The sequence below is a fragment of the Lingula anatina genome, chromosome 1, assembly GCF_051362555.1.
Source record: "Lingula anatina isolate TDL-2025a chromosome 1, LinAna3.0, whole genome shotgun sequence".
Lineage (NCBI taxonomy): Eukaryota > Metazoa > Brachiopoda > Lingulata > Lingulida > Lingulidae > Lingula > Lingula anatina.
Genome location: NC_141767.1, coordinates 42,326,799 through 42,344,038, shown reverse-complemented (window position 1 = coordinate 42,344,038; position 17,240 = coordinate 42,326,799). Strand labels below are relative to the sequence as shown.

General features: G+C 37.0%; 2 protein-coding genes across 9 annotated transcripts in view; one reads left to right on the top strand and one right to left on the bottom strand.

Moving 5' to 3' along the window:
• LOC106179885 (zinc finger protein basonuclin-2) overlaps window positions 1-5,914 on the top strand; it is a 33,418-nt gene extending 27,504 nt beyond the window's left edge. For all 6 annotated transcript variants that reach the window (XM_087000004.1, XM_013563686.2, XM_013563687.2 and 3 more), the window contains one exon: window positions 266-5,914. In XM_087000004.1, coding sequence (XP_086856130.1) covers window positions 266-3,022 — 2,757 coding nt within the window. In that variant the 3' untranslated portion in view covers window positions 3,023-5,914. The remainder of the gene's footprint in view (window positions 1-265) is intronic.
• A 2,914-nt stretch (window positions 5,915-8,828) lies between these two features.
• On the bottom strand, window positions 8,829-17,058 carry LOC106179887 (uncharacterized). 3 transcript variants are annotated; one of them, XM_013563692.2, is made up of 16 exons: window positions 16,872-17,058; window positions 16,258-16,305; window positions 15,161-16,005; window positions 14,905-14,964; window positions 14,642-14,719; window positions 14,233-14,375; window positions 14,040-14,121; window positions 13,774-13,851; window positions 13,470-13,592; window positions 13,223-13,296; window positions 12,820-13,003; window positions 12,296-12,373; window positions 11,943-12,053; window positions 11,318-11,479; window positions 10,984-11,128; window positions 8,829-10,766 (listed from the first exon to the last, which is right to left on the bottom strand). In XM_013563692.2, the coding sequence occupies exons 1-16, from the start codon at window positions 16,921-16,923 to the stop codon at window positions 9,706-9,708; spliced, it is 3,324 nt and encodes a 1,107-aa protein (XP_013419146.2). In that variant the 5' UTR covers window positions 16,924-17,058; the 3' UTR covers window positions 8,829-9,705. The 3 variants fall into 3 exon arrangements, with proteins under 3 accessions (XP_013419146.2, XP_013419147.2, XP_086856129.1); XM_013563693.2 differs by having other exon boundaries at window positions 16,258-16,302; window positions 16,872-17,056; XM_087000003.1 differs by having other exon boundaries at window positions 16,837-17,042.
• Between the last annotated feature and the right edge of the window lie 182 nt (window positions 17,059-17,240).

The following is a 17,240-nucleotide window of genomic DNA, read 5'->3' as shown; positions in this document are numbered from 1 at the left end:
TCAAGGGCCTGCTAACCAATTCTGCTTAATCCGTGTGATTTTTTTTACATGGCAGGCCTTCTTGCATGGTCTATTTGTTGCAGTTTGGTTTGATACAATACCTGTATTTATTATACTGAATCAAGGCAATGAACGATTCTAATAAACAAAAGACAATTTTGACTTTAACAAATTATTTGTCATTACTTAATAAATTGAGTGAACAGTAGGACCTAAGATGTGCAGGTAGAATTTTTAAAAAAATTCTCTTTCTTATTATTTTCAGGATCCAAATGGCCATGTTCTTGACAAGTGGACCATCTCTACCAGAGAGGAGGAGCAAGTGATACTTCAGCAGTTTTTACGGTTTGGGGAAACCCGTGCTATTGCTCAGGAAATCATCCTACAGGACAGTAAAGACCGCGGGGACTTTTATGCGCTTCCACCAAAGACTGAGTCTGAAATCAAAAAGTTCATAGAAAGAACAGGCAGTGCTGTGGTGCAGAGTTATATGCGGACTTTGGATGCACAAAGAAGGCACCTGTGGGGCACTATGGGATACTCGATGCCTGCATTTCCTCCAACACGTATGATGAGCCCACAGACCTTACAGCAGAGTCACTCACCCAATAGTAGTGTAGGGGGATTCAGTCGCCCCAGCAGCATCCCTCCTCAAGCCACAAGCCCCGAGTCTAGTTCTCCACTGGGCCGGCTGCAGACCATGCAGCCCTATGACTACCGCAAAGAACGCCACCCTCCATCATCAGCAGTCACAGCCTCTACCTCAGAAACACCAGAGAAGGCGGAGAGGCGACCTGCTAGTCTGCCAGAACGTCACCCCAGCCCACCTGCTGAGCCTCTAGCTCTGACAACTAGCCCAGTGAAACCTCCCCCACCTCAGCAGCTGACTCCACCCCAGCTTACACCTATCCAACAGATGATCCAGGGTAGTATGCTGGTCACCTCCACACCTCTACAGGTGCCCCTGGCTGTTCAGGCTGCCTTCCAGCCTAAACAGGAGGTGGAGGCAGAGAGTGCAATCAATTACTCCATGAAGTCTAGAGACAGCAGTCCCAACACATCTTCTTCTGTGTATTCAGATCGCAAAGTCCGACACCTGCGCAAATCTGCTAACCCCATGAAACGTAACTGGGCACCCACACAAGGTTATGGTGGCACGCTGATCTCCCCAAGTGGCAAGAAGCGTGTCCTGTGCACAGCGTGCAATAAGACTTTCTGTGATAAAGGTGCTCTGAAGATTCACTACAGTGCAGTGCATCTGAAGGAAATGCACAAGTGCACTGTGGACGGGTGCAATATGATGTTCAGTTCACGTCGCAGTCGCAATCGTCACAGTGCAAACCCCAACCCAAAACTCCACATGCCACAGAAGCCTCGCAAGATGCCAGAGGGTGCTGTTGTCCTGGATGAAGTCTCCAGCGGGGGCATGATGGATTCACCACAGTCACTACCTCTCAATCCCCCTCCTCTCCTTTATGGTTCTGATTTCACACCTTCAACACCTGACGGGTCAAAAAACTCTGATGGCATTCCCCAGGACCTGAGTTCTGGGGACCAGGCCTACTATGTGGATGCTAACAATCGACTTTCTTTACTGCCACCCCAATCAAAGAAACCTCGTTTGAAAGAAGAAGAAGAGGAGGAGGATGAGGTATCTTCTAATGAGGGAGCTGTGTTCCCCTCTCCTGTTGTGACAAGTACCACAAGAATCAACAGACGCAAAAGTAATGTGCCAACACGCTGTGCTCAGCCCACAGAGGACACTTTTGTCATGAGTGATGATAATGATAACTCTAATGATGAAATGAATGAGGAAGAGGAAGAGGAGAGAAATCACCGTATGGGTGATGATAATCAGGCCCATGGTTCTTTTTCTAAGAGGAAAACAATTGCTGGAAATGAAAAAAACTCTGATGAATCTCAAGACATTGCAGACCCTTCCAGCCCTTTAGGCACAATCCAAGTAAAGCAGGAACCCAGGAATGATGCCTATGAAGACCACAGGGGTTCCAACAACAATAGTTTTCAGCAGGAAAAGGGTCAAGATGAGGGAATTACTGCTGGGCGTAATGTGCAAACTTCAGATGAAAAATCAGATGAAAAATCAACTAGTGAATATGATAAGCAATCCACAACTGCCTCTACTACCTCGGAAACTGGTGATACTGTCCATTTTTTAGATGACAGTGTGAATGATGAGGAAGAGGAGGAGGGAGGAGAGGATCCGGGGAATGTATCAGAACAGGAGTCAGACCTGTCATTCACCTCCAATGACCCCCACAGTCCCATGGACGGACACATCAGTGCTGATGACAACATGAACCTGGAGGACATCATTGACAAAGATAATCCTCGTAAATGTGCTGCCTGTGGAAAGATCTTCCAGAATCATTTCTCAGTCAAGACCCACTACCAGAATGTGCATCTCAAGCTGATGCATACCTGTACTGTAGAGGGCTGTAATGCTGCGTTTCCTTCTAAGAGGAGCCGAGATCGACATAGTGCCAACCTGAATCTGCATCGTAAACTGCTGTCTACATCTGCTGAAGTGGAGCTGGATAATGATGAAAATGCTTTAAGTTTGAGGGAAGAATTTCTTAATCATATTTATGAAAACCATACCAATACCCAGAAAAATGGAGAACTTAAAGATGACATCACTGCTGAAAATGGTGGTAGTGCATACATGTTGCGTGACCACTTGAAGGGAAATAATGCTGATATGAATGGGAAACAATCGGATCACTCTTACTCTTCCAATGATGGCAAGTCGCCCAACCATGTCATGAGTCCACCATCACCAGATCCTGATGGTAGCGTACGTTGTCACATTTGTAAGGAGCGCTTCCGCGATAATCTCATCCTAAAAGAACATTATGAGAAGGTCCACCCACGAGAGATGTTCAAGTGTACAATTGGAGGCTGCGATAAAATTTTTTCTACGAGGAAAAGTCGTAATCGCCACAGCCAAAATGAGAATCTTCACCGCCATTTATCGCCCACCAAAACAAATGGCCATTAAGCTTCTTCCAGCCTAGAACATTGTGTACATATTTTATGCAGTTTATTTTGTTTGCAGACATGCTGTATAGGATTATTTTGAATCTTATTTATAGATCACTTTTATCTTTTAAGAGTTTATTATTATTTCTATTATTTAGATCATTAATATTTATGTGAAAAGTGAAGTAATGGTGCCAAGATAATCTGCAATTTAAAGTTGTTTTTTTGCACAATCATTTTAATCTGATAAAAGAATGATGTATTGTTATTATTTATGATAGATTAATTATGAATTTACACAGTGTACAAACTTACTCTTGTGACAATCTGTGAATCTCTAGTCAGTAGGGTTATCACTATATCTGTGAATTAACATGTAGCTGTTTTCTCATATCATTTGTAGCATAGATCATTTTGATATATCTTAATAGTTTTCCTGCTGAAGCTGCTGTGTTGTATATGCTGTCAACTGGTAGTGTGAAATCCATTGCACAAACTGAGCTTAAAACTATTAGGACTGAAAACATATTAGATTTGGTGAACACAAAATATCAGATTGCTTGAGCAGTATTTATAAAACAACAAATGTGAGATGTCTGCCTGGAGATATAGGATAGAAAATGGGAAATATAAATAGATAAGTGACACATTGATTCCCTCCCAATAACTCTCCCCCCTCCCCCCCCCCCCCCCCCCAAACTTGATCTCATTTGTGATTAAAATGGATTTCACATAAAGTTACCATGGTGCTAAATTTGTTAGTTACAGTAGAGGATATAGGATATATTTGAAACAGTAGAGAAGTCCTAGACTAAATAATGTCACTGTCAGCTGATGTGAGATGCCATATCACATTTTGCTGCTAACAACCCTAGTATTGCCCTGTGTATATTATGTCACATGTGCCAAAGTCCCCAACTTTTGTTGATCTGTCTCATTGAGTGCTACTATTTTTTGCTCTTTGTTTTACATGTTTATATTCAACAGATAAAGGAACTTGTTAGAAATATTGTTTTAAGTCAATGAAGCAAGTATTTATGATTTTTTATCATCATCAATGTCTTCATGATTTTAATGCATATCTACTGGTGCTGTGTTTACTTAAGACGGGAAACCCCGTACATGTTAGTCAAGTTGTTAATAGATTATGTAAATGACTCAAGACGTGACATGGAATCCAAATTTGTGTTGTGATTTTCTAGCTTGTCACCCATGCATGCCTGGATTGATACTCCAAGGTAAAGAAGTGCATGCTTCATTATGTGTGAAGTGCTAAGAAAATTGTGATGTCAACCGAATGGATGGGAAATTAGTTTAATGTGATTTTTCTGCTGTGTTTGTTTCACATACTGGAGGACTTCAGTCCATTTGTTTGGGGGGATTTGACTGAGGGACAAAGCTTTCTAGTAGGGCATAGCTATCTAGTCAGCTGTGGGCCTCAGTGACAGCATGAGTGGAATAGAGTCAATGGAGATTAATGCTTTTTGTATGTGCGTTAAAAATGAATATTTTAAAATGCGGACACAAAATGCTGTACCAGTACACATTGTCATTGAATTCAGTGTGAAGTGTAATAATAATGCTAGAGAGATTTGTTTGATATTGTCAGGTCTTGTTATACTTATTAGGATTTGAGACAAAGGAGCTGATGAAGGGAAAAGTGACGGGAGGTTTTTAATTAAGTGCAGTGATTGATTTTTGCCTTTGTTTTATGTGGTCAACCATGCAGGTGATAATTTATGGTTGGCACACATAGGAAGATCTCAGAATTACTGAACCTCCACATTTGTATTTTGATTTCTTGATATGTGTTGTAAATTGTAAAGAAAAAATGTTATAACATTGGTTCACTTTGAAAAAAAAAAAAAACAGATGACTGAAGTGGAAGGTTGCTGTCATAAAAATATCTGCCAAATATTGTTCTTTTGCAACAAACACACCAAAGAAACTGCTGCTATACCAAAGATGTTATTAGGAATATACTCATATGTGTCCATTTTCAGATATGAACATAAGGTGCGAGAATTTATTGACAACCATGGTTAATATTGTGTTGGAGATATTGCATTCTTGATTTTCAAATAGTTAAAGAACTGTATGATCAAATGTGTAGTAAGAAAGTGACAGTATTCTTGTGGAGACAGCCTTAATAAGTACAACCAAATGTATAGGTTGTGTATCTTGTTCAGTATATCCTGGTAACATTCATATTAACTACATGTAGTAAAAAAATAATGTTTATATGTATAATGACCATTACAGAGTTTTGACTCCTATAGATTGTGTAAATTTAGGTTGAAAATAGAGCAAATTTTTGTGATAAATTCACTTGAAACCAAAGATAAATAAATCAGGGCCTGAAGGCATTTTTCTACCAAGTTCTTTATTGTAGCAACCATTGAATGTGTGAATGTTCTGTTTGACTACCTCTTTGGACTAATAAGTTAATATTTTAAAGAGCAGTTCTATCACTGCCCGCCACGAGTGTTTGTCATAAACTGAAGATTATTAAGTGCTGTTTGCTGCATAAACATAGGTTATGCGAAGTTTAAAAAATGTTTTGTCTCAGCTGTCCTTAGAAGTAATTATGATTACTTGCAATGAGTATAATCAAAAATTGTTTTAAGCACTGTAGTATCACTGCTGAAAAGTCAAATAATATAGTGATATTTTTTTTCTCAATATAAGGTGTAAATAGCTAAGATAATGGATAATTTATGGTTTGTTCTAGACGGCTAAAGCCATATTCATTTGAAATTATACTTATATATATGTTTATAAATATATTAAGATATAGTTCAGGTATGTCATTTCAATCCATTTTAGATTATAACGTCTAGTTACCGTGCCATATCTGATACATTTTGTAACCAAAGATTGAGAATAAATCTCTGGGAATTGAATGAAAAAATGGGTGTCCTGTGCCATTTTTATTTTGTTTATTATTTAGAGTATGACAAACAGAAAGTTTTCTTATTCAAAAATTCAAAGAGAATTGTATTATATATTATACCAGAAAGTATCCACAGAGAGCACTCGCAACATCAATTTGTCAAAAACCCTTAAAATTGAAGTCTGGTTTATGAGTTCTTATTCCATCATACTGACCTCAAAGTGCCAAGATGAGGTCGCAAACATGTAGAAATCAATTGTCTGCAATTCCAGCTGGAAAAATATTTTCCTACAACTTTTTTTCATCGTTTAAAACAATGCAAGTGCTTTTCTGCTACCATGTGTTCTGGTCAGAAAAATAAACGTGTGATTCTGCCCTAAAAATTTCTAAGTGATAGGAGTTTCAAATAAACAGCTAGCGCTAACTGGTTTTAAATACTTCAAAATAACAAAAATGTTATTGCGAGTGATTGACACAAATTTATGTTATACAAGTTGGCTGTAAATTCGGTTGAACGTCATCAATAAACCTTAGAAAAAAAATGAAATTATGAAAATAATGTAGACTTTTAACCCCGTAATGAAATGACGATCCGATTATTAATTTATGCTAGATCATTTTGAAGAATTCGTTTTTCGTGATAAGCTATCTCAATAGTCGGCGCACGTTGTTTCGTATACAATGTGAAATAAGTCTTAGCAGAGAGTATTGTGTCGAAGATTGAATTGCATGTGCATGGGAAGAAATATCACGCTTTTGGAGCAGATGTACCCAGTCAATGGTCGGACAAGGAGCAATCGACTTCCTTGGGTCGGACTCCTTATATGCCTGATGACAAACAGCTGAAAGACGTCCAGACCAGACACAATGTTTAGCCCTTATATAAAAAGTGTGTGTGTGTGTGTGCGTGTGCGTCCTGAAGACGATTATCAACTACTGTTCCATTAACTTACATGTTTTAAAGCTGTTCCACAAATGTGAAAAATATAAAATTTTGACTTTAAAAGTTCATTATTTTTATTCCAAATGGACAAAAATAAATATTTTCTTTTTAGATAGTTCAGAAGGCATGCATAGTATCAGCTTGAATATTGTTGGATCAGTACAACATCAAGAAAAATAACAAAAGGACTTCGTGTGATTAAGACATTTTGCATAATATACGGAAAAGGATTTTAAAGCAATTTGAAATGTAAAATGTTATTTCCGATTTTCTCAGAACATTCCTTATGTGCACAAATAAATTTCAGTTTCTGTCACAGATAAAGAAGTCAAAGAAGAAAATTATACATTTGAGATTACACTTCGTCGTTTAACAAACACAATTCAATTCAACGAGTATGGAGTAACTATGAAAACAAGTAAATTCTAATACCAAGTCTGTTGAAATATACTTCCATCTTTAAAGGCGAAGCACATTTATTGAACAAAGACAAGTGACCTCAGCTTTAAGAAGCAGGAAAATGTCTGGCTCCATTGAGGGAGAAGTGTCATCCATTTCTTTTCTCTAATCTAGAAAGCCTAATGATGTAGAAGAACATCTAGAACAAGAGGAGCCATCCGGCAGGTCAAGCCGTAAATTACTCAAAAGAAATTGACAATCTTCTCCGATCCTCAGGACGTGCATTCTGTCTGTTTATTGACATAACATTCTTCAAACAAGACATTTGTTTTGTTGGTAAATGAGCACGCGGGGAACGCGGCCGGACGCAGTGCGACACATACTCGCCTGACCTTTTTAGACAATCCCCAAGGCCGACTAATTCTTCACTCCGGCTTCAGATGATTTCCTTGTGGATCAATGCTACTGGCTGGGTACATTATTTAATGTGTTTAGCAATGACAGAGAGATGATTACTTAGAAAGGGACAACTCTCTCTAGGATTTAATACCAGTCATTTTTCCCACTCTGAGGTCCCAGTACTTTCTGAGAAAATCCAGCAGCGGGCCCCGTGCTTTTCCTGGAGGAGAGTTTTGGCACGGCAGTGTCTATTGACAAACTGCTGAAGCGGACACAAGAGGGATAGGACCAACTTTTACTGGCTGCCAGAAGAATTCCTCTGGCTCGTTTGTCTAATGTTCCGTGGATGGTGCTCCATCTTGTTTATAACATGGTTAGAATGAAGAAAAACTAAATACATCTTAATCTTTCACTGTACGGAGCGATATTTTGGTTCCCTAATTGATTCTCTCTCAAGTGTAATTTTTGTTCCCAAGATAAACAGTTTAAGCAAAAGCAATAAAATCCATTATACTGCGTTAACTTCTAAGATTAGTAAAGAAATTTTCTTCAATGCAAAACTAAGCTGGTGATTATTATGCAAAGGCTTTTTTTTAAATAAAAACTCGGATGTTCATCTCTATCTACAGTTTCACTGAAAACACAATGCCGACGAGAACAACTCAACAAACACAATTGCATTTATGGACCTACCAATGTGTCACAATCACTGCAATTTTTACTTCCAGTACAAGATGTTCGTAACATTTTAAGTTTTTTTCACTTCTTGGTGGTGCAATGCAAACGTAAGACGGTGAGCATTTCCTGCAAGTAGATGAAAGTGCTCTTTCAAGTCTTCCTAAGCCTTGATTACATTTACGCGGGCCCGTGCAATGAAATTGTCCGTACGATTTTTTTGAAATCGTAAGGAGTTACGGTCTACGCCGAGTATGTCTACATTACACGGCCTCAAATTCGTACGATTCCGGGTGATTTCGCACGGTCACCGTCTACCTTCGCTCTGACACCATTCAAAAAACCAAGGGACCGAATTTGATTTGAGGATCAGAAGAGAGTACGGGCATCACATTTCAAATGTAATCTAGGCTTTAGGTTTTAAGCATCGCGATTCATAAAGTAATTTTAAAAATCAATCTCATGGCAGCTTAAGTAATGAAGGATAAAATCGCAATAAGAAAAAAACTGGAAAAATATCAGTTTATGATATTTTATTATGTGTCAAATTTTGCAAGTTTGTACAACTGTTCATCATTACAAACTGCACAGTTCTCTGTTGTAATTTATCTCAGCACAAACTTTCAGTTATGAGAAAAATCTTAAGAGTTCTGATCAGGTTTCTTTGTAAAACAATTGACAAACATGGGCAAAACCCACTTTTCAAAGGGATTCTCATCCATTTTTGCAGCATACAAATGTTTAATTTCAATGAAGAGGTATTGCTTAAACATTATTCAAGTACAAAGAATCTTGAAGCTAGTTTTTGTGTCATGGAATGGAATCCATTCTCTCAAGCAGTCAAAAGAAATTATCCACAAATCATTATAACAAAAATTATATCTCTACTGCATAAATGCAAGGGGCCCCCAAGTAACAATCTTTTGACTTACAAAGGTATGATAATAAATAAATAAATAAATAAATAAAAATTACACGTAGTACTTATGTGGACCCGCAGTTTAGTATACCCCTCAATTTGAAACAGGCCAAAGATACGAACGTGTGGAAATCTAAAATTTGGTGCGCAGTGGTCCACTGCTTAATTAATCATTAAACGGACAAGCTTTACTTCATGTACTGTGCTGTATTCTATGTGAAAACTTAAAAAAATTAAAGTTACTTATATATGATACACTACTGTACATACTGTGGCATATATACTCCTGTTGGACTTTACAAAGTCACTTATAAACAACAGCTTAACTGATCTAGTCCTTAAGTCTGGGTCAATCTTTATACTACATTCTAATCTAAAGCCTTATCTATTCTACCACACACATATTTTCAATATCATTCTCTACACTAAAGAATTGTCCATTCTAATCCTTTGCACTAGACATAACCCGTTTGCCTAGCTTTTCCCTGGGAGCACCTCGTCTATTATCATAATATCATCCTCTTCCTTGGGAACTGCCACAGTATTGCTGGGGAGATCTACATCCATAGGTTGGACCTCATCTTGTTGAACGGTAGAACTTCCCATGTGTGTAGCAGCAGCTTGATTATTAGCACTTTCAATATTGCCTTTGTTCCTCTCGAAGAGTACAGAAGGGGAGACGGCTTTCATGAAATCTGTAATGGATCGATGTGGGGTCGTCTTCATCCTCGGCTCTGAAGACTTATTGGCTGGGGTAGAAATACTTGTGTTATTTGGCGTCAAATCTGCTCTTTTCTCCTGAGTGGCAGTCTTGGCTATTCCACATTGACCGACAGGTGTAGAAGCTGTGTTAGCAAACCTAGAATTGCCATGTGTTCTTTCTGGAGTAGACAACGAGTTGGCAGGGACCAAAACATCATTGGTATTTAACCCTCCTTTCAGGCATTGAGATGTGGCTTCAGAGGAAAGGAGAGGAGATACAGGTGACAATTTTGCCAATGGTAGCGAGTCCATGCCAGGGGTGCAAGGAGAGCCTCTAGGGTTTGTTGCTGTGTGAAGCGCCTCACCTGGTGATACAGCAACAGTGAACTGGGCTATACCTCCTGGAGTCATGACCTGTCCAGGCTCCTTCTCCTCTGCTGCCTCTTTCTTATTCAGTTTGATAAGATACTCCCATTCACATGGTACTGGCAAGCTCATCAGTTTGTACTTTTCTAGGAGAGCTTGATTGACGTACCAGCATTTTTTCTTGAAACCTTCCCGTTTTTTGTAATCTGCAATTTCCCTGATCTTGATATCCAACTGACGCTTTGAAATAAAGCCATTCTTTGCATTTGGACTTTCCTCAGTTTTCTTTGGCTGCTCAACCTCCATGTCCTCAGTATTATCTTTATCTGTTTCCCCCTCCTTTGCCTTGACATTCTCTTCTGATTGGGACTGCTGACACTTCACCTGCCAAAACTGCTTGAATTCAGGTATGAGTTTCTGAATGCTGTGCACATTCCCATGAACTAGCCTAATCAGATCTGGCATGGCTGAAATGATGGTAAAAATTTTACAACACTCATACATTTCATACGAAATTCAAGGTATCTTGGAGTGCTTACACACTTGCATCAACAACCAAAACAGTTAAATACGAGTTTGTGAATTTAATATAAAATGTTACGCAAACTTGAATGACAAACATTTCTTATACTTAAGTCAGATGGCATGCACTGAAAAGTATTCAAAAATAAAATTTTATATTACCTTCTTCAGGCACTGGTCTTTTAAGAACATGATTGTTCTTGTTTTTGGAAGCAGAACTGCTTTTCTTCTCTGTACCAGGAGTGTGGCTTTCTTCAGGCTTCTTGCTGAAGGTAGTGTGGATTGGAGAGCTCACCAGCGCTGCCACCTGCAGACATTATCAACTTGTATTAGGACAAAAACTTTCCAATTCTATTCAAACCCTTATTTTGCACTTTGAACTCATTACGGTGTTTAACGTTCCACAATTACATGTAAACTGTGATCCAAAAACAAGTGCTGCTCAAATGATAAACACCAAAATTATTTTTGAATTCTAGGAGTTTTGTATTTCTACCTGATACTTCAGCAGTGTTTTCAGCAATTCTTCACTGTTATTTTCTCCACTCCAGACACAGCCTATGCACACTGGCTTCAAAACTTTACATTTCTCCTTCATCTGAGACTCCCACTGCTCTGCCTTGGCTAACTGACGAGCCTTCATCTTTTCAGGAGTTAGCTGAAAGTTTCAAATAAATGTGACCTGAATATAAGTAAGTGCAGAAAAAGTTCAATTGCCAGGAATACTTATCACATATCCCCATAAGTCTCTTGGGACATTCATGAACAATGCACAGTTAATATTAAGTGCATACTGAAGCAACAATAGTACTGCATGACACTGGCTGACATGCTTAAAGAAAAAGTAATATTAAAATGACCTTGATTTTGAAACACTGAATGAAATAAGAAACATGTATGTATCAAATAAACAATAGTTTTGTACTATTACCTTCATCCAACTCCAAATACACCATGCTAGATCAATTTTACAATTTTAAAAGGTATTTAAGTATGACAGATACCAAATGTTTGAAACAGCTTAAATGTTGTAAACATGATATACTAAAAATCATAAAGATTATCATATTCAAACTGTCTATTCTGTTTACATTACAATCATAAAAGCATAGCATGCTCACCTCCTCATCTTCCTCACAACCCTCATCCTCGGAGAGATAGCCATGGGGTACAAAAAATCCATCCTCTTCCTCCTCATCACCACCATTTGCATCCCCATCCTCATCTTCTCCCTGCATCACAAGAATATATCAAAAAGTTAAGAAGGTCTCTATGAAAAAAATTCAATAATTAATCATTTATATAGAAATGTTACTTTGCAACAGTTTGCCCCATGATTTAGCATTGTAACCACACAGCATAAACTACAAGTTGGCTGGAACACAGGAGAATTTTGTTATGCTGAAAAATGAAAGCTTGACAGCTTTTTACATGAATCTTTCCTAGATGATGTGTAATGGTACTTGTAATTCACCTCAGAGTGAGAGAGACTCTCTCCTGGCTCCTCTTCCTCCCATTCTTCATCACTGTCAATTTCATAATCAAACAGGTCCTGGAAAATATAAACGATGTCACTTACATCATTCCCATAGTAATAAGAATAAAGACCATTGCTACTGAATATTATAGTGTACACATGGCATATTAGTTCCAGCACAATGAAATAAAAGATAATGAAAGTTTCGCATCAAAGTATAATTGATGTCTGAGCTCAAAATTAGAACATTTAAATACATAACAGCTATTTACCTTTGCCCAGCAAAGTAATTTTAATTGGTGTTGGTTGGTCTGTGTGTAATGGAAAGTGCCCCAAAAAGTGCATAAATTCAGTATCAGGACGGAAAGAATTAAGTACAATTTCAATTGACAAGGGTCCTCCCAATATTTTAAAACTAATTTTATGCCTTTCTATGTGGCAAATGTCTCCCCTTTTGGAGTTGCTAGCCTCCAAAATATTGAAATATTAGAAAAAAATTTTCATGCAGCAATAGCACTCACCTCATCAGTTTTAAAAGGATTTTTAGCTGACAGTTTGGTGCTTTTCTTTCTCCAGGTACCATAAAAAGCTGGACGTGTATTCTCAGCAAACTTCAAGAACTTTGCCTTCATAAATCTTTTCTTGATGACCTCTCCCCCACCCTCTGCCTCTATTACCTCAACTGCATCTTCTTCCTTGTTTTCTCTGGTAAATAAATAAATAAATAAATAAATAAATAAATAAATAAATAAATAAATAAATGACATTCCAAGATGCCACACATAAAATACATGTATAGTGCTTCATAATTTTTCAAAATCTGAATTTGGTTTTAAAACAACCAATCACTTGAGAATGTTCTACCTACAAAATTTCGCCCTCACTCTAATCATTCAAATCATTATTTAACATTATAAGCCTTACATGGGCCAAGTTTGCTCAGAAGTGCCTTTAGTTTTTCCTTCTCTCAGTTCAATCAGGTAAAGTTTCTCGCAATTCTGGAACAAAAATTGAAATATCCAAGTAATTCAATATTCAAGGCAATAATACCAAGTGCATTTTAAAACAAAATTAAAATTGTCAAATTACTAAAACATGTGCGCATGTGCTGGACTTCTTAAGACAAATAAATAAATAAATAAATAAATAAATAAATAAATAAATAAATCACCTGTTTTGTCATAAGGTCATCAACAAAACTTATATCTATTGGTTCCCTCCTTATGGTTGGTGCTAGACGCATTTCCTTCTTCACTTCGAACTGCATAAAAGGACCTGCATTCACATTCTCTGGCTGGAAAAGAAAACCGTGCACTGGGAGATATCAGTTTGCTTAACTAAGACAAGGTCTATTGGTACTAAACAAACCATATGAAGGCAGGTAAAGACAAAACGTGTGATACATTACTTATTGCAGTTAAACATTTCTTATCAGCACGTTCTGTACAATGAAAAATGACTGACAAGTATCTTACCTTTTCTACTTGAGCAGTTTTAGTCGATTTGATGAAGAAACTTTGTAGAAAATTTTGTTCCTTCTGTTTTTTTCTTTTCTGCAAGTATTAAAAGCATTTGAATAAAAAATAAGTTCAACAAGTCTATGGTTAATGAGGTTAAGCAAGAAAAAAACTTTCAATTTTACAATTTTAAATAAACATGGTGTGGAAAATACCTTTTAAAATATATCACCACCAGAATTAATCTTAGATTACTAAATAATTGTTAAGATTAGTTTTATCACCTTTTCTTCTTCTTCCTTTAGCTTATCTTCCTCTTTTTTCCTTTTTTCCTCTTCCTTCAGTCTTTTCTCTTCATTTTTTGCACTGTCAAAATACATTATGAAAAGTTCACTAAAAGTTTAATGGCCCAGCATCCAACACAAAACAACATTAAATTTAACTGCAAAATCAATAATTAACCTTTCTAAAACATACTCAATTATTTCTTGCTTCCTCTTTTTTTCTTCTTCTTTTTGCTTGAGTTTTTCCATTTTTTCTTTTTCTTGTTGCTCTTTCTTTTCCATTTTTTCTTTTTCTTTCTTTAATCTAGCTTCTTCCTTTTCAGCTTCTTTCTTTTCCTAAAAAATAAAGGTTTATCACATACAATATACACTGCAAATCTATTTTTATTAATGAAACAGGAGCCTTTTTTTTTCAATCTCTGAACATTTTAAGGCCAGGCACTTAATCTTAACAAATCTCAGGACCCATCAATAATGAATTTAAAACATGAGATTCTGTGGTTCCATAGAAAAAGCTCAAGAGTAGTTAATAACCCAATCTGGAAAATAAAAACAGACTTACAGTGAACTTTCACCAAGAACCAACTGTCTTTTCAAATTACCTTTTCTTCCTTCTTTATTCTTTCCTTCTCTGCTTTTTCCTCTTCTTTCTGCTTCAGTTTCTGCTGACGCTCCAGTTCCTAGATCAAATAAACCAATATTGTTCAATGAATAGTTTTGTATAACATATCAGCGCAGAGCCACACATCTTTATCACATACAGTCAAGCTTTAGGACTTTTACAATTTAAATGATGTCCTTTTTAAAAGAATATGTCATAATATTGTTATTTCTAAAGTTTTAGGATCAGTATGGTGCAAGTTACCCTTTCTTCTTGCTTTCTTTTCCTTTCAGCTTCTCTTTCTGCTTTTTTGGTAGATGATACCTACGAAAGAGAAATCCAATGCTCAAATTGTTTTCAACCAGTTAGTGTCAAAACACTTGCATTTAAACATATTTCATAATGCAATGTTCATTAAATACATGTTTGCCTTATCTAAAGCATATGGAAATGACGGCAATTTAAAAAAGTATGGTAAGATATGCAAAGAAACAATGGAAAAAAATTTAATATTCCATACATTTCTTTTAGGTGGAGCAGATCCTGGTGTACTAGCAGTAAAAGAGTGGTCCAATGCCCCACTGCTGTCTGGACTGGTCAGGGCTGGACTGGTTATACCAGGTGTTACCTTCTTACTGGACACAGGGGTTACTGAACCCAGTGGAGTGGCTGGATTGACTGGGGTCAGATTCCTACTGGACACTGGTGTTACTGGACTGGACATTACAGAGGTGCTGGCAGTGGCTGGCTTGCTAAGACTGTTCTCAGGGGACTCTACAGCTCCTTCAGTTGCAAGGGTTTTAGATTCCTCCTGTGAATCCAAATTCTTCATTGCACTCTTGGAATTAAGAGTTGTTAAAACACCCGTTTCATTTATCTCATTGGTGTCTTGGAATTCTGCTGCACTTTTTACTGCATTCTCATTGACATTTTCTTTCTCTTCAGGATTCTTAAGTTGTGTAGCTAAGTCATCATGCGTACCAGCCTTGTAGTTGACATTACACGCCTTTTCTTCAGGCCCTGACAAATCCACTACATCACTGGTAGAGTGCACAATGTCATTTTTTGTCTGGCATTTATTGAAAAAGGTCTCAATCAAACCAGACTTATTATTTTTACTTAATTTGATTTCAGAGTGTTCTGCCTCGTAGTGTTTTTCGGTCTCAGAACTTGAACTGACTTCATTTTCTTCTGTTGCAATGTGGCTGGTTTCTTTGTTTTTTGACTTCTTTTCATCAGTTTTTACTGACTTAGGGAGCTTTGACAATGGGACTTCTTGATCAGAGAGTTTTCTTTTCTTTCCTATGCTGGCTGTGGGAGGGTTGAGAGTTGTCTTAGAGACCAGCATCTTAAATGGCAGGCGAGCTTTTTAAGTGGAAAAAATAATAAAAATTAAAATCAATCAAGTCTTGTCATTTTCAGCTTTTACTCAAGCCTGGTAGACAATAAGACAAGAAACTTTTTTGTTTAGACTACAAACCAAAGAGATACATGTGCCAATAATGAAATATAATGAAATCAAAAATTATCATTATCAATATATATATATATAGTTTAGACAATCTCCCAAGTATTCAAATTATAAAACAAGAAATAAGTTGAATTTGATTTCTATACCTTGTTTGAGTTTCTTTGATGGGGGACACTGCAGAGTAGTTTTACCTGCTGAAATAAAAAGTATATGTAGAATTTTCTTAAGTGACAGCTTTTTAGAACCAAATACACGAATGTTCAGTGCCCTGAAACTTGGAGCTGAGCAGGTGTAAATTTTCATTTATAGATATGGCCTTAAAATATGAATACATGCATTAATATGAGCAGCTTTGTGTATAAAATTGTCTCACGTCACATCCACTTAAGGATTTTACCTCAAAACTGTATTTTTTCATTTTCAATTTCACTCTCAATCTTCATTCCCAATACAGCTAGAATAACTAGCATTGCGGATAGCACTAAGTCATGTTAAAATACACTTGCCTCCAGCCTACACATTTTTAAAAAATTATTATTATTATTATTATTATTATTATTATGCCTTAAGGCATCTAATGTCGCACATGAAACATACATTTGACTTGTCTGATTTTCTACCAGAGTCATCAACTTATCAAGGCGACGTAAACTATTTTCATTATCTCCACCACGATTAAATAGCTTGTTTGAGCGCCAAACCAAAACGTCGGTGTCAATACTTGCCTTCAAATTCGTAAGTAATTAAATATTTTACTTGCCATTTTCTGTGGGAGCATCCATGTCTGGTACTTCAATACACTCTGCGATCATTGAATAAGATTCTAAGAATAATTCCAACGACGATGTTCTGTATATTTTTTTCAGCTGACAATTTTACCTGCTAGTCAATATTTCCCGCCGACTCACCACGAAAAATCTCGCGCGATGACAAGCCCACAGTTTAATCTCCCTATGTATGTCTCGTTTTCAATATCGCTAAGCGCCATCGTGGCTTGCATGAAAACTTAACTGATATTCATAGCGAGGCACATCATCATGCTTGACGATTTTTTTTATCTGAATTTCCACATTTTCTACAAAAAGGCGACAAAATCTAAACCATAAAAATACGCTGCAAGATAAACACG